The following is a 22,293-nucleotide window of genomic DNA, read 5'->3' on the forward strand; positions in this document are numbered from 1 at the left end:
CTATGTCTTCACGGGCGTCTTCACGTTTGAGATGTTGATCAAGGTAGTATACAGTGTGTTAATGTCTGTTTTAGAGTCTGTATACGTGTGTGCCTGTGTGAGTGTGCTTGCATTCATGAGTGTCCTATTGTGTGTGTGCGTGTGTGCGTGTGTGTGTGTGCGTGTGTGTGTGTGTGTGTGTGTGTGTGTGTGCGTGCGTGCGAGTGCGCGCGCGTGTGTGTGTGTGTGTGTGTGTACACTAACACTTCTCCTTTCCTCTGTCCCCAGATGGTGGTGCTAGGCCTGTTCTTACATCAGGGTTCATACTTCAGGGACCTGTGGAACATCCTGGACTTTATAGTGGTTAGTGGTGCTCTGGTGGCCTTCGCCTTCACGTAAGTGTCCCCCTCGAAACCTCCCCCCTCCCCCCTCAGCACTGTCTCCCCCTCTGGACTCACACTCCTCTTTTCATCACCCTGTCTTTCAGTTGTCTTTCACTCCTTTGCCTGATGCATTGTCTGGCCCTTACTGGCTCAACACTATATATGTGTCTCTCTTTCCTGTATTTCCATGATCTCTCTCTTTCTCATCCCTCCGTCTCTCGTTTCCTCTGTGCCTGTTGCCCTGTTTCCTGGCCTAACACTGTCTGTGTGTCTCTCTTTCTTGTCATTATTTGTTGATTATTTCTCTGACTAGTCACACAGCACGGACCTCTCTCTCTCTCTCTCTCTCTCTCTCTCTCTCTCTACCCATCTCTCTCTCCATCCTAAGCGGCCTCTCCATCTCTGTGTCTGTGTCTCATCCACTCTCTCACTATGAGACTCAACTCTCTAGTCTACATCTGCCTTTTCCATGTCTTTCATTCATTATTTCATCACATCTGCACATTTCACTCTTTACACTCCTCTCAACCAGCCACAAGTCATCCGGCCATCTTACCAATGATTCCTCCAGTTTACCTTACACGACTCACTCCAACATCCTACCTGCAACCTCTACCCAGCACCCCCCACCACCACCTTCCCAAACCTAGCCCTCAGCTGCCCTCCCGCCCAACTACTTACATCTAACCCCTGCCTCCCACCTCCCTCCCCAACCTAGCTCACTGTTGCATCCCCCTCCAACCTCCCTTCCCCCAAAAACCTCCCACCTCCCTCCCCAACCTAGCTCACTGTTGCATCCCCCTCCAACCTCCCTTCCATAAAAACCTCCCACCTCCCTCCCCAACCTAGCTCACTGTTGCATCCCCCTCCAACCTCCCTTCCCCCAAAACCTTCACCTGTTGATCTCCAACCTCCCTTCCCCAAAAACCTCCCACCTCCCTCAAACCCCACTAAATGCACCCCCTACCCAATCACCCGACCACCTTATCCCTCCCCCAACTTTCTCCACATCTCCCAGCCTTCAACTGCACCCAATCATCCTCTCCCTCCCACCCCCTCCCCCAAACCTCCCCCCTGAGAGCGCCCCGTCCCCCTTACGCTGTGTGAGGCTGAGGGTTCCCCAGGCACCCGGTAACCCTCTAGTGCCCAGGTCGTTCTGGTTCAGAGCTGCGAGGCACACACCTTGCCCTGTCCTCCCGTTACATCACACACCTCACACACACCTCACACACACACACCTCACACACAGCCGTTAATGGTTACCGGTAATCACTCCACTCATCCACCAGAAGAGCAGGTATTTTACTATTTATTATCCTCTGCACGGCCTGGGGGAGCCTGGGGGAGCCCAGAGAGGGAAGGAGGGAGGAGAGGGGTGAATGTTTGGGGCAGGTCACTGAGGGTGGAATGATTTTTTATCTTGAGATATTGTCCACATATCGACAGTTATATATGGATATATGTGCCTGAGTATGAATGAGCGAGAGAATGGAGACGCGAGGCGGAAGATGGAGGAAGGAAAGAGAGAGAGAGAGAGAAAGAATGAAAGAGAGTGTGTGTGTGTACATCCTCCTCAGCTCCAATGGCATGCCTGCGCTGGTACATCACACAAACCTGGCTGGGATGTGTTACGATGAGGTGCTGACGGTGTTGATGATGTAACAAGAGGAAGAAGCTGAACGTGTCCTTGTGTCGTCACAGCAATGTCGGATTGAGATGTCACTAACATTCTATGACGCAGAATGTGACCAATGTTTTGATCAAGGTGCTACACATAGAATTAGGAATTAGAATACTAGAATGGTCATGAACCTTCTTGTGATGGGATAAAGGTCAGCCATGTTGGTCAGGGCATTGGTCAACGGTGGTTTGACAGTGCTGTGATAAGATATTGTGTAAAATAATGAATGTGAAGAATGCATCTGCACTGTATGTTTGTTAGCTACATAGCCAGCCAGTTTTAGCAGAATGATTCCATTAATCAAATGAACTGCCAATATGCCAACATTCCATTCAAACAATGCAGTCAACCCACAGCCATACACTGGCTGAAATCAGTTGATGATAGGACTTAGACAAGTTGTAAATGCAACAAGTACTGATTGTATCATATAATAGCACTCACAGCATTACAAGAAAACAAAAATTGAGACATTAAAGGTCTGTTTACATATATTTTGGAGGCTATTTACAGAGGTGGAAAAAGTGACCAATTGTCATACTTGAGTAAAAGTAAAGATACCTTCATAGAAAATGACTCAAATAAAAGTGAAAGTCACACCGTATAAATATACTTAAGTATTGAAAGTAAATGTAATTGCAAAAATGTACTTAAGTATCAAAAGTGAAAGTATAAATAATTTCAAATTCCTTATATCAAAACCAGTTGAGAAGACAGCCGTTTTGCACTGTTTAGCTATGGCTTTAGTCATCAGTCTAGCAAGAGGGCAATATTTTATTCATGTAGTAGTGTGTAGTAGCTTTCACCTGGAATTGTTTATTTATGTCTGAGAAAAAAAAAACTTTTTGACCCATACGATCTAGTACACGGTAAAAGTATAATAAAACATTTACAAAGATGATGATACATTTAATTATATTGGGAATGAATAAGCCTTTTCATAATTATAATATGTCCACATATAGTTATAATCTGTTTTAGGAACAGCTACCCAAAATATTTCACCTTCTTTATTCTTTATTACTTTATTACTTTACCAAACATAGTCAAAATCTATCAAATGTGTGATTGTCTAAACATTTGAGCCATTGAAACAGTGTGCTTTCCTCCTATAGACAAGGGGAGAAGGGCTGCGTAAAGGGCACGATTTTGTTTAACTTCCACAAATATAACTTTTTTTTACTTACTTTAGATTTAAGGAAGTGTGTAGGTCCCATTATTTATCGTAGCTCTTGGAAGGTAACGTTGCAGTCATATAAATTGATGTAATGCTGCTGCTGACCACCATCATCATTTCAGGTGAAGGAGGCAAATACAAGTTTATTTTGACAGGCCTTTTTTTAAACTTGGCAAGTCAGTTATGAGCAAATTCTTATTTTCAATGATGGCCTAGTGGGTTAACTGCCTTGATCAGAATGACAGATTTTTACCTTGTCAGCTCGGAGATTCGATCTTGCAACCTCTCGGTTGCTAGTCCAACGCTCTAACCACTAGGCTACCTGCCACCCCGATGGCCTATTGCTAGATTGCAATCTTCTGACATGAAATGGTGGAAAATCAATAAAATAAGTCATCTAAACATATACATATTGTTAAGAGGTTGCAAACCCGACTGCACAATGTTAAAACATGGTTTTATTACTGATAGACATCATTTGCAAACAAAGCATTTGTGTTGAGTGAGTCCGCCAGATCAGAGGCAGTAGGGAGGACCAGGGATGTCCTCTTGATAAGTGCGTAAATTGGACCATTTTCCTGTCTTGCGAAGCATTCAAAATGTAACGAGTAATTTTGTGTGTCAGGGAAAATGTATGGCTTGAAAAGTACATTGTTTTATTTAGGAATGTAGTGAAGTTGTTGAAAAAATATAAAAAGTAAAGTAGAAATACCCCAAAAAACTACTCTTTTTACTTAAGTACTTTACAACACTGGCTATTAATACTGACAATTGGTATAAACCCTTATAAACTATCTTTGTAATTATATGACAATCTTTTAGGTTGACAATAATTATATTACACAATTTCTGATATATCACATGCCTTACTTTTATTTTCCTGCATAAGTAAAATCAGTAATCTACTGCCAGTCATTCCAATTAGACTGGTTTGAAGTTCTCCCTGTCCAATATTGCTTCCATTTTCACCCCATTCTGGAACTTTGAGGATTTATGACATGGCCCCTCTAGTAATTTAATTGGATCTCTATGGTGCTACCAAGGTGACCTTTTGTGTTTCTGGACAGCTGCAGGTTGCTATGGTTACTAGATTGTTCATGTAGCATGAATGTGACAATAACAAGGTCGCTACGGTAACTTGATTGATGATGTAGCATGCAGTAATTATACATGTGCATTGAAAGAGTGTGACAAGTACAAAGCTAGGAGACCACAAGGACTGAGGAAGGTGTACATACAAGGGTGTATATATGCACAGCATTGATCAGTACATATACAGTGCCTTGCAAAAGTATTCATCCCCCTTGGTGTTTTTTCTACTTTGTTGCATTACAACCTGTCATTTAAATTGATTTTTATTTGGATTCCATGTAATGGACATACACAAAATAGTCCAAATTGGTCAAGTGAAATTCAAAAATTACTTGTTTCAAAAAATTCAACAAAAACAAAATCGTAAAAGTGGTGCGTGCATATGTATTCACCCCTTTGCTATGAAGTCCCTAAATAAGATCTGGTGCAACCAATTACCTTCAGAAGTCACATAATTAGTTAAATAAAGTTCACCTGTGTGCAATCTAAGTGTCACATGAATATATACACCTGTTCTGAAAGGCCCCAGAGTCTGCAACACCACTAAGCAAGGGGTACCACCAAGCAAGTGGCACCATGAAGACCAAGGAGCTCTCCAAACAGGTCAGGGACAAAGTTGTGGAGAAATACAGATCAGGGTTGGGTTATAAAAAAACATCAGAAACTTTGAACATCCCATGGAGCACCATTAAATCCATTATTAAAAAATGGAAAGAATATGGCACCACAACAAACCTGCCAAGAGAGGGCCACCCACCAAAACTCACAAGCCAGGCAAGAAGGGCATTAATCAGAGAGGCAACAAAGAGACCAAAGATAACCCTGAAGGAACTGCAAAGCTCCACAGCGGAGATTGGAGCATCTATCCATAGGACCACTTTAAGCCATACACTCCACAGAGCTGGGCTTTATGGAAGAGTGGCCTGAAAAAAGCCATTGCTTAAAGAAAAAAATAAGCAAACACATTTGGTGTTTGCCAAAAGGCATGTGGGAGACTCCCCAAACATATGGAAGAAGGTACTCTGGTCAGATGAGACTAAAATGTTGCTTTTTGGCCATCAAGGAAAACGCTATGTCTGGCACAAACTCAACACCTCTCATCCCCCAGAGAACACCATCCCCACCGTGAAGCGTGGTGGTGGCAGCATCATGCTGTGGGGATGTTTTTCATTGGCAGGGACTGGGAAACTGGTCAGAATTGAAAGAATGATGGATGGCACTAAATACAGAGAAATTCTTGAGGGAAACCTGTTTCAGTCTTCCAGAGATTTGAGACTGGGACCTTGCAGCAAGACAATGACCCTAAGCATACTGATAAAGCAACACGAGTGGTTTAAGGGGCAACATTTAAATGTCTTGGAATGGCCTAGTCAAAGCCCAGACCTCAATCCAATTGAGAATCTGTGGTATGACTTAAAGGTTGCTGTACACCAGCGGAACCCATCCAACTTGAAGGAGCTGGAGTAGTTTTGCCTTGAGGAATGGGCAAAAATCCCTGTGGCTAGATATGCCAAGTTTATAGAGACATATCCCAAGAGACTTGCAGCTGTAATTGCTGCAAAAGGTAGCTCTACAAAGTATTGACTTTGGGGGAGTGAATAGTTATGCACGCTCAAGTTTTAACTTTTTTTGTCTTATTTGTTGTTTGTTTCATGATAAAAATGTTGCATCTTCAAAGTGGTAGGGCATGTTGTGTAAATCAAATCATACAAACCCCCCCTAAAATTAATTTTAATTCCAGGTTGTAAGGCAGCAAAATAGGAAAAATGCCAAAGGGGTGAATACTTTCGCAAGCCACTGTATACTGTTATGTATGATGTGTATTTTTGTGGAAGGGGGATAGACAGTAGTTTGAACTGCCTATATTTGGTGGTCCTCAACGTGGCTGTTGCTATGGAGACTGATAGGTTTGTTGACTCTCTCTGCGAGTTTAAAATCACTCCACTGGCCTACTGCACCCTCTCCAGCATGACTTCCCCCTCCCTCCCCTCCAAGAGGATGCTTCCCTCCCTCCTTTCTCCCTCCTTACTTCTCTCTTTCCTCTATTTCTCCTTACTCCTCCTTTTCTACTCCCTGCCTTCCTTACCTCTTTGGTGGCCTGTTCTCCTCTCACCCCAACCTTTCAACCCTCCTCCTCTCCACCCTACCCAGCCCGTCCCTTCCTCTTCTCCTTCTCTCCTCCTCTTGTCCACTTCCTCCATTTGCTCAGGGCTACCCTGATGCTCAGGGTTAGGGCTCCACTTGTTTCTGTGGAGCCTTGATTTGTTGAGTCTCACATAGGGGGAGACAAGACTATCGAGTTAAGGTTTTTGACTCAACAAATCCGCTTCTGGCACCGTCATTGAATGACACTGGACTGTCACAATGATCGAGAACTGCATGTTTACGAGCTACTTTGACTATGCATTTGAATCTCTGTGTGTGTATGTGTGTGTTTGTATGCGTGCGTATGTCTGTGTGTGCATGCATGTGTGTGAAGATGTATCGTGCGCGTGTCTGTTTTTATGGTTACGGTATGTAGATGAACAGTATCCACTGTTCTACGGTGTCTACAATATTTACTGTTCTCTCTCAATGAGCAGAAAACTACCCCAAAATACATTTGTTAGATCCCACGCCTAAACTGCACTGTGTTGTACAGTATTACAGTACGTCCGTGCCTTGCGGGGCCCATTAGATTACAGTAGATTTAATGAGATGATTGTCTCAGTTAGGACCTGGCTAATTGATCGTTATTAAGAGATAAGATCAGTTTTACTGTTAAATGAATACAGCCGTTACTGTGAAAAAAGGCTCCAGGTACTTTCCACCTGACTACTCCACCTATTTAGAGAGAACTTTGTAGAATATTGTATTTAGTTATTTGACTAAGTAAATTGCTGAGTAGGATCGATAAGTATTGCTGTTAAATGAATACAGGGATAGATAGATAAGTAGAGGGCTGAACCGATTCCTCTAACCATCAATGAATGGCTTTGAGGATCCAACAGGAGAGTAGGGCTGCAGTCCAAACACACCCCCTCAGCCCTCGCGCCAGCCACTTTCCCTCAGGGGAATCCCTGTCGAAACCAGATGCAGTTTGATTGCTATCTTAAATGGAGGTCCAATTCCCAAACGTTGCCTCCTCGACCCTCGCTTTCGCTCGAAGGAGTGAGTGAAGAACTTTGATCACTTGTGAACTTTGATCACAATTCAATGCAAACTGTAGTCGCATGTCAAACTCTGGTGGTCAGGCAAAATTATGATTATCGCAAATTGGCTTAGTCTCATAGTGAGGAGCCTATAAAATGTAGATAGCTGGCCTCCCGAGTGGCGTAGTGGTCTAAGGCACTGCATCGCAGTGTTAGCTGTTCCACTAGAGATTCTGGGTTCGAGTCCAGCCTCTGTTGCATCCGGCCGTGACTGGGAGACCCATGGGGCGGCACACAATTGGCCCAGCGTCATCCGGGTTAGGGGAGGATTTGGCCAGCAGGGATGTTCTTGTCCCATCATGCACTAGTGACTTCTGTGGCAGGCTGGGCGCAGTGCACGCTGACACGGTCGCCAGGTGTACGGTCTTTCCTCTGACACATTGGTGCGGCTTGCTTCCGGGTTAAGTGGGCATTGTGTCAACAAGCAGTGCGGCTTGGCTGGTTTGTGTTTCGGAGGACGCACGGCTCTCAACCTTTTTTCTCCCGAGTCCGTTTGGGAGTTTCAGCAATGGGACAAGACTGTAACTACCAATTGGATACCACAAAATTGGAGAGAAAAAGAGGTTAAAAAAATGTAGATAGCTTCATAAATATATTTTTGGGAATTCTGTAATTTATTGGAATAAATGATCAAACTATAAAACTAGCTAGCCAGCTAGCCAGTTACTAGCTACCTGACAGGAGTGCTAGCTAGATACGTTAGCTTACTAGGTACATTAATAGCTTTAGGTTGGTTGTTTTTAAGTTAAACGTCAAGATTTCCACCAAGGACGTTGCCTCTCCGATCATCACTCTCCCTCACTTGGGCAAGGGACATTTAAGGTACACTCGGATGTAAAACGTCATTCAAGGGCTGAGGGTTTACGACCGAGGGCTGTCTACTTTGAGTTTGGACTGCAGCCTAGGTATAATATAATAGTGTAGGTAGTAAGTGAGTAGAAGTAATGATAATGGTATATATAGTGCTAGTAATATTCATAGTATTAAGTAGTACTACTAATAATGTAGTAAGTCATGTATATAGCAGGTAAATAGGTAATAATGCATGTAGCAGGTTTAAAACTATGCCACCTTTTGTAACAGAACCTAGTTACAATTGTTAGAATTTAGTAATGTTTAGATAGTCCCAGTAAGGCTTTCTATTTATATGTAATAAGAAAAAAGAAAGGTCTCCACTATTAGTAGTATTACGTAATCAAAAGAAATGGGTCTGCACTATTACCAATATTATTAAGGTAATCAAAGGAAATAAGTAAGTGTCCTTTTTTTGTGAACAGGTATGTAAACATTCCATCTTCGACATCACTGTTGTTGTTGTCATAGCAACCAGAGTTGGTGGGAGGAGTCAGAGTGTTGGGGTTTATATCTATCCAAAAGCACTCCATCTTGCTTTCCTCTTCTATTTTCTCTGTCCGTCTCTCATATGGGTGTTTTCTCCTTCTCCAAACCCCTTCCCCCTTTCCTGTCTCTAGCTGTGTTTTCTATCTCTGTAAGTGTGTCTCTGTCTTTCTTCCTCTCTTTCTCCCTATCCCTCCATCTTTTGTTCTTTCTCTCTGTTGCTGTCACTGACCCTTTCTCGCTGTCGTTGCCTTGGTGATTTCTACAGGAGCTTCACAAAGTAAAGTAAAGTTCTGTCTCTGTCTGTCTCACTGTCTCTCTCTCTCTCTTTCTGTCTCTGCTGTCACTCTCTCTCTTTCTCTTTGTCTGGTCCAAAATGGCTTCTCTCTCTTTCTTTCTTTGTTCCTCTAGTCGTTCCGCTCTCATTCTCGCCGTTTCTCGTTACCTTCTCTTCCTCCATTCACTGTTGTCACACCCACATTTGGTCTGCCTGTGGACCATTCCGGAACCCCTCCACCCTCAGGAACCAATTGGAACACTTCATGATATCCCCCTAAAGTGATTCAACGCAGTACAAACCGGATGCATAGTGTATTGCGTAATGTAGCTAAAGCAAGTGTTAAAAATCTGAAAGATGCAATTCACCAATGAACATAGATGCTATCATTGTATTAATAGGTGTCTACAGTAGGCCATATACTGTAGCTAATTGCAACTTTCTATCTATAATATACTGTAGCTAATGCAACATGCTTCTTGCTAATGCTACTTACTATCATTGTATAGGTCTATATACTATAGCTTATGCTAATGCTAATGTTATATATAGTAGCTGATGCTCACACTATGTATTGCAGCTAAAGGTAATGCTAATCGCATATACTGTAGCTATTGCTACATGGTAATGCTATATACAGTAGCTTATGCTACATGCTAATCGAATATACAGTAACTGATGCTACATGCTAATGCTATATATAGTAGCTAATGCTACATGCTATCATTGTATAGGTGTCTATAATACAGTTGCTAGAAATGCAAATTCTTAACGCCTATCCGAGAAGAGCTTGTCTCTAATACTCTCATACTGCTCTGATAGAGAGGACTCTATTCAGTCTATTGAGGATCAGCAGAGTAAGGCATATTGATTATCGAAACACACACAAACAACACACTACAGTTGCCAAAGCCCAGACTCAATCAATCACCAATGAATTGAATTGTCTTGAGAATTTGAGAGAGCAGACCTCTGCAGTTCATAGTTAAAGGCTTGATGAAAGACCTCTCTCTCTCACACACACACACACACACACACTCTGCTCCTGCTCCTTGGCAGTCCTCCAGCCGACGGTCCTTGTTTTTAAAATGGCTGTCATTCCACTTACAGTAAAGATCAACTCTCTGATATGGTCCCCTTGACATCGAGATTTTTCTTTCCCTGATATTGTTTTATAGGCAGTACAAATCATGGGATCTACAGCCCCTTATTGTTATGAATAAAAGCAAGTAGGCACATAAAAACACAGGATGCCGTTTGTCATTTACCACAACGGGATGCATCTGAAATAGCACTCTATTCCCTATATAGAGCCCTAGGCCTGGTCAAAAGTGGTGCACTATATAGGGAATAGGGTGACATGTCGGACGCAGCCCTGATGACACAGACTAAATAATTCCTCCTTTTGGTTGAATGAACTGTTCTGTGTTCTATCTGTGATGTCACATCTCGTGACTGACATCAGCAATGTCATATGGCCACGTCCCAATCGTCTCAGATAGCATCCTTTCCTCGTCTCCTTTCCTTCAAGTCACATCACTTATCTGAGGGTGACAATAAACCGGAAGCCCTTTTATAGACAGCAGTATAAGGAGATAAGGAAAGGAAACCATTCAACCCTGTTGGGACTCCGCCCATAATGGTATCAGGCTCATGGATTCTATTGTTTAAATGATAATCCTGCCTTGTAATAACACTGTAACACCCTGACATCCACTCACATTGTCCTGGATAATGAAATGTTGTGAGAAAGAAAGAAAGAGGTTTGGCTGGGCATCCCGTCAGAAGATGCCTGTTGATAATATTTAATGGTTGAAACATGCTTCTCAAGGCCATGAAACCAGCTGATCAAACAACTGATCACATATCGTTTCATGTCATTCATATACAAGGTTTATTTTTTTTGCAGAAGAAGAGACTGAGATCTGATTGTCTCTGTACTATGTTTTAACCTGTGTAAGACACGTGTGCTAGCCTTGTCAACTGTTGACTATCTCTGTATGAGAGATAAGTTACCCCAACCAGGACAGGAGCTTTTCCTGGCCCTAAGAATGGGTAAAGAATGGGTTAGGCCTATATTCTCACAAACGGGTGTGGTAAGTGCCCTTTGAACTTCCACCTCTCCGCCCGGCACTGACGTTGTTGTGTTATTCCCATGCGAACCTGTAGGGGGAGTGGCAAAGGGAAAGACATCAGCACTATCAAGTCTCTGAGAGTACTGAGGGTACTACGACCTCTCAAGACCATCAAACGACTCCCCAAGCTAAAGGTACTGGGGGGTCAGGGTCGAGGGGGAGTGTGTGTGGGGGTGATTTTGTGTATGTGTGTGTGTATCTTGTGAAAACCATATAGTGTCAGTTCAAGCTAAAAGTGTGTCTGAGTGTGTGTCCCCGCATGTCTGTATATTTATATGTGACACCTCTACCACTGTATTTCTACCTGTATGGTCTCTCTCTCTCTCTCTCTCTCTCTCTCTCTCTCTCTCTCTCTCTCTCTCTCTTTCTTTCTCTCTCTCTCTCTCTCTCTCTCACACACACACACTCTCTCTCTCACACACTCTCTCTCACACTCTTCCCCCCCCCTCTCTCTCTCTCTCTCTCTCTCTCTCTCACACACACTCTCTCACACTCTCTTTCTCACCCCCCCCCTCTCTCTCTCTCTCTCTCTCTTTCTTTCTCTCTCTCTCTCTCCACACACTCTCTCTCACACTCTTCCCCCTCTCTCTCTCTCTCTCTCTCTCTCTCTCTCACACACACACTATCTCACACTCTCTTTCTCACCCCCCCCTCTCTCTCTCTCTCGCTCTCTCTCTCTCTCACCCCCCTCTCTTTCTCACCCCCCCTCTCTCTCTGTCCACCAGGCTGTGTTTGACTGTGTGGTGAACTCTCTGAAGAACGTCCTGAACATCCTCATCGTCTACATGCTCTTCATGTTTATATTTGCTGTGGTGGCTGTGCAGCTGTTCAAAGGCAGATTCTTCTACTGCACTGACGAGTCCAAGGAGTTTGAGCGCGATTGCAGGTCTGGACCCACACACATATATACACACACACACTGTATACACAGGCAAAACACACACAAATACACAGGAGAATACACACACACACACACACACACACACACACACACACACACACACACACACACACACACACACACACACACACACACACACACACACACTCGGGCATGTGAGTACAAACCAACCATATTTTACACACATGGATTTAAAAGCTCAACCACTTTTTAATCCTTTCTCTTGTCCCCCCTCTCTCTCTGTCCTCTCTCTCTGTCCTCTCTCTGTCCTCTCTCTCTCTCTCTCTCTCTGTCCTCTCTCTCTCTCTTGCTCTCTGTCTCTGTCCTCTCTCTGTCTCTCTCTGTCCTCTCTCTCTCTGTCCTCTCTCTCTCTCTCTATCTCTCTCTCTGTCCTCTCTCTCTCTCTCTTGCTCTCTGTCTCTGTCCTCTCTCTGTCTCTCTCTGTCCTCTCTCTCTCTGTCCTCTCTCTCTCTCTCTCTGTTTCTGTCTCTGTCTCTGTCTTCGCTCTCTCTCTGTCCTCTCTCTGTCTCTGTCTCTGTCCTCTCTTTCTCTCTGGGTATCTGTCTCTGTCCTCTCTCTCTCTCTCTCTCTCTCTCTCTCTCTCTCTCTCTCTCTCTCTCTCTCTCTCTGTCTCTGTCTCTCTCTCTCTTTCAATTCAATTCAATTCGCTTTATTGGCATGACGAAACAATGTACATATTGCCAAAGCTTACTTTTGATATTTACAATATGAAAAAAATGAGAATCAATATTGTCAACAGGACAACAGTAACAACAATAACCAAGGGTCAAAATAACCATACATTGAACAATAACAATAAGCATACAGTAGAGGACATGTGCAGGTTGATTGGTCTGTCAGACACTGTCCCTCATCTTATGCCAGGCAGCAATGTAGTGCGCTGCCAACCCACAACTCTCTGCTTACCTCCCCCAACAGGACGGGTAGCCTACTCTCGTCAGAGAGGTCTTTGAAACCTTTAATAAGGGTTTCAAATTTGGGAAAATGACAGCCTTTCCTCTACAGGGAGCCAGGTTTTCCTGTGTCTACCCTTTCTCTCTCTCTCTCTCTCTCTCTCTCTCTCTCTCTCTCTCTCTCACTCTCTTCTGTCTTTCTCTCTCTCTCTCTCTCTCTCTCTCTCTCTCTCTCTCTCTCTCACTCTCTTCTGTCTTTCTCTCTCTCTCTCTCTCTCTCTCTGTCTCTCTCTCTCTCGCTCTCTCTCACTCACTCTCTTCTGTCTCTCTGTCTCTCTTTTGCTTTCGCTTTCTCTCCCTCTGTCTCTCCCCCTCTGTCTCTCTCTTTCTCTCTCACACACACAGACATGCGTGCTGCTAACTCCTAGTGTTTCTGTGTGTATCTCAGGGGAGAGTTTTTGGTGTACGAACGGAATGAAGTAAAAGCTCAGAAGCGGGAGTGGAAGAAGTACGATTTCCACTACGACAACGTGCCTTGGGCCCTGCTCACCCTCTTCACTGTGTCCACTGGAGAGGGCTGGCCGCAGTGAGTAACACACACACCAGCCCTTTTCTACACATGGCTCAACCTCAATCTCTATACTGTATTCCCTAATCTCTGTCTCTCTCCCACACGGTGTTAAAGCATTGGGTAGATACGACCTATGAGAATCAGCTCCCTCTCTCTCTCTCTCTCTCTCTCTCTCTCTCTCTCTCTCTCTCTCTCTCTCTCTCTTTTTCTTTCTCTCTGTCTCGTATTAAAAGAAGGTACAAAGTGTATCCCGTAATCTCTGTCTCTCTCCCGCAGGGTGTTAAAGCATTCGGTAGATGCGACCTATGAGAATCAGGGTCCCAGTCCGGGCTACCGGATGGAGATGTCCATCTTTTACGTGGTGTACTTCGTTGTCTTCCCCTTCTTCTTCGTCAATATCTTTGTTGCTCTCATCATCATCACCTTCCAAGAACAGGGGGATAAGATGATGGAGGACTACAGTCTGGAAAAGAATGAGGTGAGAGAGGGATGGATGGAGGGAGGAGAGAGAGAGAGAGAGCAGGGAGATAAAATGAAGGATTACAGTGTGAAAAATAATGAGGTGAGAAAGGGATGAGGGGAGGGAGAGAGAGAGAGCAGGGAAATGAGGAGGGAGGAGGGATGGAGAGAGGGAGAAAGGGGGGAGGAAAGAGCAGAGGGAACAATTCTGTGTGTTTGTATATATGGGAGGAGTTGCGTACAGCAGAAGACACATTTCCGTCTGGTATGGATGAATAAAGTATTGTTAATCTTCTTCTCCTTCCTCCTCCTCCTCCTCCTCTGTCGTCCCCCCATCCAGAGAGGATGTATAGACTTTGCCATAAACGCCAAGCCCCTGACCCGCCACATGCCCAAGAACAAGCAGAGCTTCCAGTTCCGAATGTGGTCGTTTGTGGTGTCCCCACCGTTCGAGTACAGCATCATGGGTCTGATCGCACTCAATACTATAGTCCTCATGATGAAGGTGAGAACATATCGTCCTCCGACAGATGGCCTCATTCTAACGCAACGCACGCAACCAGAAGCCATCTGTTTAGCAAATTGGGGAACTCATCCCAAAACATTTTATATTGTGTTCATCCACCTAACGCTCCTTCCTATTTCCTGAAAACCTTCTAATCTCAGGGTGAGATGAACCCCACGGCCACTGAGCTGTGCTAGCATAACTCATGTGTTTTTCCTCCTGTGTGTGTGTGTTTGTGTTCAGTATAATGGGGCGTCTGACACCTATGATAAAGTCCTGAAGAACATCAACATCGTCTTCACTACCCTCTTCTTCATGGAGTGTATTCTCAAGATCATCGCCTTCGGGGTTTTGGTGAGGCTAGACGCACGCTGTCACGCTCCCGCCCATCCAGAGTGACCTGCCATATCTGCTAGAGCTTCCATTCCTATTATTCATTTAGAAGTCAGGTTATTTTAGTGGACACAACTGGAGCATGCTTTCCTAGCTACTCTCTAATCGCGACGCGATTGGCTAATAGTCCCTTTCTCCATGGTAACAATAATGTGATTGGCTAGTGCATATTCCTTCCTGTCGCTGTCCTCCATTAGGAGCAATGTGATTGGTTACCCCCCTGTCTCTCTGCACTGCTATTGGTTTATGTATCTTGTTTTTCCCCCCATCACCACGGTAACAATAATTTGATTGACTGGTGCGGATTCATTCCTGTCCCTGTGCGATGTCGGAGAAATGTGATTGGTTACTTCTCTGTCTCTCTGCTCTCTGATTGGCTAAAATATGTCTTCTCTTCCTGTGCCCTAACAGAATTATTTTAAAGACGCATGGAACATTTTTGATTTTGTCTCCGTGCTCGGAAGCTTCACTGATATCCTGGTGACAGAATTTTGGGTAAGTGCGTCTTGGGGCATAGTACTATAGGTTATGTGTGTGGTAAGAATTAGCAGGGGGATGGGAATTAGTAAGTACGTGTAGGTGTGTACATGTGTCTACCACATACACACCTGACCTGTAAATGTCTACCACTGATCTATGATTTATTAATAAGATACTGGGTGTGTCACAATACTCTCTCCTTTCTCCTGAAGTGTGCACTTGTTCACTTCCCTTCATGGATTTCATTGGTGGACACTCCCTTGAATTTATCCATACACAAATCTGATGCTTTTACAATTGTGGGGAATAGTGAGCTAGTGCTTCCTGGTAGGAGGAGCTAGAGGTTGTTGGGACACACCCACTGTCTTTACATTGAGATTCGGTACAGCTGAAAGATATTATTGTGGTGGATAGTAGGTCGTCTATTGGAACGCTCAAATTGCCATCCAACCCAATGTTATGTGTGTGTTGTTGTGTTGTCAAGTCTTGCTTGTCTGTGTCTATTCCCACATATTTGTGTTTGTAATTGTGCTTCATCCTGTGTTGTATATGATAGATGTTTCGCTGTGTGTAGTAGGATGGCAGTGGTAAGAATTCATGATGCAGTTGAAATGTTATGTACACTTTGTTTCAGACTATCCCGGTAGTCGCATTCTACAGCAGGCCTACAGTATCTCAATACACTGAGCTCAATGCTTTACAGCTGGATGTCTTACCGTAATTTCCGGACTATTAAGCGCACCTGAATATAAGCCGCACCCACTGAATTATTATTATTTTTTTAAATTTATTTTTTTGAACATAAATAAGCCGCACATGTCTATAAGCCGCAGGTGCCTACCGGTACATTGAAACAAATTAACTTTACACAGGCTTTAACGAAACACGGCTTGTAACAAAAATAAATAGGCTTTAACGAAACACGGCTTGTAACAAAAATAAATAGGCTTTAACGAAACACGGCTTGTAACAAAAATAAATAGGCTTTAACGAAACACGGCTTGTAACAAAAATAAATAGGCTTTAACGAAACACGGCTTGTAACAAAAATAAATAGGCTTTAATGAAACACGGCTTGTAACAAAAATAAATAGGCTTTAACGAAACACGGCTTGTAACAAAAAATTTAAAATTAGCAGTAAGCTTTAGTTGTCTTTTTGCACTGAGTCAATTCCTCACGCTGCTGTTTCCAACGTCTTATCATCGACTCATTAAGACCAAGCTCCCGTGCAGCAGCTCTATTTCCTTTTCCAACAGCCAGATCAATCGCCTTCAACTTGAAAGCTGCATCATATGCATTTCTCCGTGTCTTTGCCATGATGAGGGTGACAAAATGACTTACCGTAATCAGAATGATGGGAAGTTTGAGAGCGCTCGATTTAATCTAAACAGTAAACAAAAAAGTTGTTTGACGTAACCCGATTGGCAATTTCATTGGTCTAATGAAAGCTTCATGCCGCCAAAAAACTGAGCACGTCACAGAATTTTTGGGAGAAAAAAAAATTGAAAGCGGGAAAAATCCATATATTAGCCGCGTCATTGTTTAAGCCGCGATGTTCAAAGCTGGGAAAAAACTTGCGTCTTATAGTCCAGAATTTACGGTAATTGGTGGAACTGCCACGTCCGTTTGCGATAATACAACAAAAAAGAAATGACTGCCTACAACCAACACGTTTTTTTTGTTGTGCGACAGAACTGCAGCGTTATGTACTGCAAATTGTTTCACCTCGATGCGTGTCGCTTCCCCAGTGCTCTCCACCTTGCTTCGTCAAACAAAACAAAATCAATCACAACGGCCGTGGGGCAGACAGTGCCGCTGTTTCCCCCTCCTGCGGATTCCATCTGTAGATCTTTACCTAATGTGACCACGAGGATAGCCTGAAACAAAACCACTCAAACTGTGTTGTTGTTGACTGATGTTTTGTATGGAAGCAGATTCATGCCAAAAAAGAACAAATACAAAATGTGTTTTTGAGCATGAATGTGCTTCCAAAGTTCTGTGGCCTTGTTGTAACTATAGAAATATAATCTTTCTAAAGACTATATTTCTATGGTTGTAACTATGTTATACCTATGCTGTAACTATGTTGTAACTACCTTCATAATGATTCCTTTTCCTGTTCTATCTTTTTACATGCTTTCTTTAAAAACCAACCTCTCTGCTTTGTTGGCGTCCTACGCCCCCCACTACTACTTCCTACTTATGATAAATCCATCCAATCGAAATGCACTATGAATCCCCTCCCATGTTGTCCCATGCAATCCATGACGCCGACTGCGTGGTGTGCTGTTGTGTGATGGTGCGCTGTTGCCATCACCAAACCACCACCGACTCCTCTCGCTGACACTCACTGTATCCATCCTCCTCCCTCCTTCCTTCCATCCATCCTTCTACATCTACCTGCCACATGTAGGAGGTTGGTTTGTAATTTATCTCTCAGACCTACTCGCATCCCCATTGGCCAATGTGTGGCCCCGCCCTCCTCCTAACTTCCCTGACCCTCCACCCCCAACCTTCTGGGCTTAGCTGCTTTTAACCCCTGACCTCCGACCCAAGTGCATGCACTTCCGATTGGCTGTTGAGTCGTGTGTGTGCCTGATGACTCCAGCGGGCTTCCTCTCAGCAACTGTTGAAAGATCCGGTCCTTCTGGCACACTATTGGTTAGTTCATGGATAAAGGTTACATGCACACACATACAAATAGAATCACACCTACACTCTGAGGAAAAAAAGGTGCTATCTAGAACCAAAAAGTGTTCTTCTGCTGAAGGAAGGAACCTTTTTGGAACACTGTGTAGACACACACACACACACACACACAATCACGGACACAAATGCACATGAATTGGTTACTGTTATGTTCTGCATAGATTTGGCACTCGCGCACACACACGGACACTCACACATTTACCGTAGTGCTGCCAGAAGGACGTGTGAATGCTAGCCAAGGCTTCTGTTCTGCTTGACCAGATAGAGGGATACTCTGACACTGGTCTGCATGCAGCTGTAGCATCTTACACTGGCGCTCTACTCTTCAGCCTCCTGCTAATGCCATTGCCTGCATTGAAGCTGGATCTGTCTGCATGCTAGCTTCCTCTTTCTTGTCTTCCCCCTCGTCTTCCTCCCACTACTGCTTTGCACGCCAACCTGTGCCACACAACAGTACTGTACCTCGTGGCACAAGACATTCTGAGACTAGGGTAGACAGGAGGTGGTATCTTGAAAGGAGTATTATTATTATCACTGTGGTTCCAGCTGTGTTGATAGATTAGACAGAAAGACATCAATATTTTAAATACACACACAATCCAATAACAATCTAAGATTCTGGATGGGTTTCCCCGACACAGATTAGACCTAGTCCTGGAATGAAATGCACTTTCCAGGGAGATTGTCCATTGAGAATTGTATTTAATCCAGGACCGGGACTAATCTCTGTCCTGGAAACCGGCCCTCTAAATGTGAGCCTCCCTTCAGTATATATATGTTCAGAATGCTGAACACCTCATGACCAATCTCAGCCAATCACTTAGTGGCGAGCCGTGACAGCTTCCTGTGTGTGTGTGCGGTTGACGAGTGCAGTGTGTGTGTGCGTCCTGTCTGCTGGATGCCAATACCTCCATACCTTGTGGCCTGCTTGCCCCCCCTAAGATCAGTGCATTTGGTTTTTATACAAAATAAATATACAACCTTCTACTCTTACCGGATTGGATGATGACGTTTTCCATTTATTTTCAATTATGATTTTCTCCTTTTGTTTTCTCTCTCTCTTCGTTCTATCTCTTTTTTTTTACACTCTTTTCGTTCCATACTTTTTGGTTTGCGTTGTGTGTTTCTTTGGCTTCTAGTCAGGTCTGTTGTGTTATGTTTGGATTTTGGTATCATTTGAATAATTTAACTTTTTGACCTCCTCTCTCCTATTTATCCTCCTCTCTCTCCTTTTTAACCTCCTCTCTCTCCTATTTAACCTCCTCTCTCTCCTTTTTAACCTCCTCTCTCTCCTTTTTAACCTCCTCTCTCTCTCCTATTTAACCTCCTCTCTCTCTCCTATTTAACCTCCTCTCTCTCCTTTTTAACCTCCTCTCTCTCCTTTTTAACCTCCTCTCTCTCCTATTTAACCTCCTCTCTCCTATTTAACCTCCTCTCTCTCTCCTTTATAACCTCCTCTCTCTCCTATTTAACCTCCTCTCTCTCTCCTTTATAACCTCCTCTCTCTCCTATTTAACCTCCTCTCTCTCTCCTTTATAACCTCCTCTCTCTCTCCTATTTAACCTCCTCTCTCTCTCCTTTATAACCTCCTCTCTCTCCTATTTAACCTCCTCTCTCTCTCCTATTTAACCTCCTCTCTCTCTCCTATTTAACCTCCTCTCTCTCTCTCCTTTTTAACCTCCTCTCTCTCTCCTATTTAACCTCCTCTCTCTCTCCTATTTAACCTCCTCTCTCTCCTTTTTAACCTCCTCTCTCTCTCCTATTTAACCTCCTCTCTCTCTCCTATTTAACCTCCTCTCTCTCTCCTATTTAACCTCCTCTCTCTCTCCTTTTTAACCTCCTCTCTCTCCTATTTAACCTCCTCTCTCTCTCTCCTATTTAACCTCCTCTCTCTCTCCTATTTAACCTCCTCTCTCTCTCCTTTTTAACCTCCTCTCTCTCCTATTTAACCTCCTCTCTCTCCTTTTTAACCTCCTCTCTCTCCTATTTAACCTCCTCTCTCTCCTATTTAACCTCCTCTCTCTCCTATTTAACCTCCTCTCTCTCTCCTTTTTAACCTCCTCTCTCTCTCCTATTTAACCTCCTCTCTCTCTCCTTTATAACCTCCTCTCTCTCCTATTTAACCTCCTCTCTCTCTCCTTTTTAACCTCCTCTCTCTCCTATTTAACCTCCTCTCTCTCCTTTTTAACCTCCTCTCTCTCCTATTTAACCTCCTCTCTCTCTCCTTTTTAACCTCCTCTCTCTCCTATTTAACCTCCTCTCTCTCCTATTTAACCTCCTCTCTCTCCTTTTTAACCTCCTCTCTCTCCTATTTAACCTCCTCTCTCTCCTTTTTAACTTCCTCTCTCTCTCCTATTTAACCTCCTCTCTCTCTCCTATTTAACCTCCTCTCTCTCCTTTTTAACTTCCTCTCTCTCTCCTATTTAACCTCCTCTCTCTCTCCTATTTAACCTCCTCTCTCTCCTTTTTAACCTCCTCTCTCTCTCCTATTTAACCTCCTCTCTCTCTCCTATTTAACCTCCTCTCTCTCCTTTTTAACGTCCTCTCTCTCTCCTATTTAACCTCCTCTCTCTCTCCTTTTTAACCTCCTCTCTCCTATTTAACCTCCTCTCTCTCTCCTTTTTAACCTCCTCTCTCTCCTATTTAACCTCCTCTCTCTCTCCTATTTAACCTCCCCTCTCTCCTATTTAACCTCCTCTCTCTCCTATTTAACCTCCTCTCTCTCTCCTTTTTAACCTCCTCTCTCTCCTATTTAACCTCCTCTCTCTCTCCTATTTAACCTCCCCTCTCATTCTCTCTCCTTTTTGTCCTCTTCTCTCTTTGTTTTGTTTTGATATTGGCTTGTTGATAGAGGAGCGATAATAGTTCAGTGAAACTAATTGTCTCTTTCCCTCTCTCTTCTTCTGATCACACACCCACCTACACACACACACCCACACCCACACACACACACATCGCTGCTGTAGAATAACTTCATCAACCTGAGTTTCCTTCGACTGTTTCGAGCGGCTCGTCTCGTCAAGCTACTGAGACAAGGAGAGACTATACGCATCCTGCTCTGGACTTTCGTCCAGTCATTTAAGGTACACACACACACACACACACACACACACACACACACACACACACACACACACACACACACACACACGAACAAACACACATAGCTTTTGCTTTCCTATGTCCAGTCTGATATGGGCAATTAAGCTGTTTGTGGTCTTAACACTGAAAATGTCCTTCCCTGTGTGTCCACCGGTAGGCGCTGCCCTATGTGTGCCTCCTCATTGGCATGCTGTTCTTTATCTACGCCATCATTGGGATGCAGGTGAGTACTGCTGACATAGCCTTTGTAATAAAGCATTTATTCAGAAAATGATTTCTATTGATGCCATTGATGTCATTAGCCCCAAATGATCACTTCCCTTACCTCTGTGTGTGTATAGTTGTTTGGTAATCTGGCACTGGGCGAGGAGGAAGGCAGTGCCATCAATGAACACAACAACTTCAGGACTTTCATCATGGCACTCATGTTACTGTTCAGGTGGGTTGTCCACTCTTTCTTTCTCTCTGCTTTCTCAATATCAATGCTCTCTCTCTTTCCCTCACCCTCTCTCTCTTTCTCTCTCTTTTTCCCTCACCCTCTCTCTCTTTCTCTCTCTTTTTCCCTCACCCTCTCTCTCCTTCTCTCTTTTTCCCTCACCCTCTCTCTCTTTCTCTCTTTTTCCCTCACCCTCTCTCTCTTTCTCTCTCTTTTTCCCTCACCCTCTCTCTTTCTCTCTTTTTCCCTCACCCTCTCTCTCTATCTCTCTCTTTTTCCCTCACCCTCTCTCTATCTCTCTCTTTTTCCCTCACCCTCTCTCTCTTTCTCTCTCTTTTTCCCTCACCCTCTCTCTCTTTCTCTCTCTTTTTCCCTCACCCTCTCTCTCCTTCTCTCTTTTTCCCTCACCCTCTCACTCTTTCTCTCTTTTTCCCTCACCCTCTCTCTCTTTCTCTCTCTTTTTCCCTCACCCTCTCTCTCTTTCTCTCTTTTTCCCTCGCCATCTCTCTCTTTCTCTCTCTTTTTCCCTCACCCTCTCTCTCTTTCTCTCTCTTTTTCCCTCACCCTCT

General features: G+C 43.9%; 1 protein-coding gene across 10 annotated transcripts in view; it reads left to right on the plus strand.

Moving 5' to 3' along the window:
* Positions 1 to 22,293, plus strand: part of LOC106594976 (voltage-dependent P/Q-type calcium channel subunit alpha-1A) — a 269,165-nt gene that overhangs the window by 197,918 nt on the left and 48,954 nt on the right. For 5 of the 10 annotated variants that reach the window (XM_045708214.1, XM_045708234.1, XM_045708245.1 and 2 more), the window contains 12 exons: positions 1 to 43; positions 268 to 374; positions 11,288 to 11,387; positions 11,979 to 12,139; positions 13,517 to 13,654; positions 13,916 to 14,117; positions 14,439 to 14,603; positions 14,847 to 14,957; positions 15,408 to 15,492; positions 21,151 to 21,269; positions 21,446 to 21,511; positions 21,630 to 21,727. The exon at positions 1 to 43 is cut by the window's left edge and continues 17 nt beyond it. In XM_045708214.1, the coding sequence (XP_045564170.1) occupies positions 1 to 43; positions 268 to 374; positions 11,288 to 11,387; positions 11,979 to 12,139; positions 13,517 to 13,654; positions 13,916 to 14,117; positions 14,439 to 14,603; positions 14,847 to 14,957; positions 15,408 to 15,492; positions 21,151 to 21,269; positions 21,446 to 21,511; positions 21,630 to 21,727 (1,395 nt within the window). The remainder of the gene's footprint in view (positions 44 to 267; positions 375 to 11,287; positions 11,388 to 11,978; positions 12,140 to 13,516; positions 13,655 to 13,915; positions 14,118 to 14,438; positions 14,604 to 14,846; positions 14,958 to 15,407; positions 15,493 to 21,150; positions 21,270 to 21,445; positions 21,512 to 21,629; positions 21,728 to 22,293) is intronic. The other 5 variants (XM_045708218.1, XM_045708222.1, XM_045708262.1 and 2 more) reach the window with 1 other exon arrangement.

This window comes from Salmo salar, chromosome ssa02, assembly GCF_905237065.1.
Source record: "Salmo salar chromosome ssa02, Ssal_v3.1, whole genome shotgun sequence".
NCBI lineage: Eukaryota > Metazoa > Chordata > Actinopteri > Salmoniformes > Salmonidae > Salmo > Salmo salar.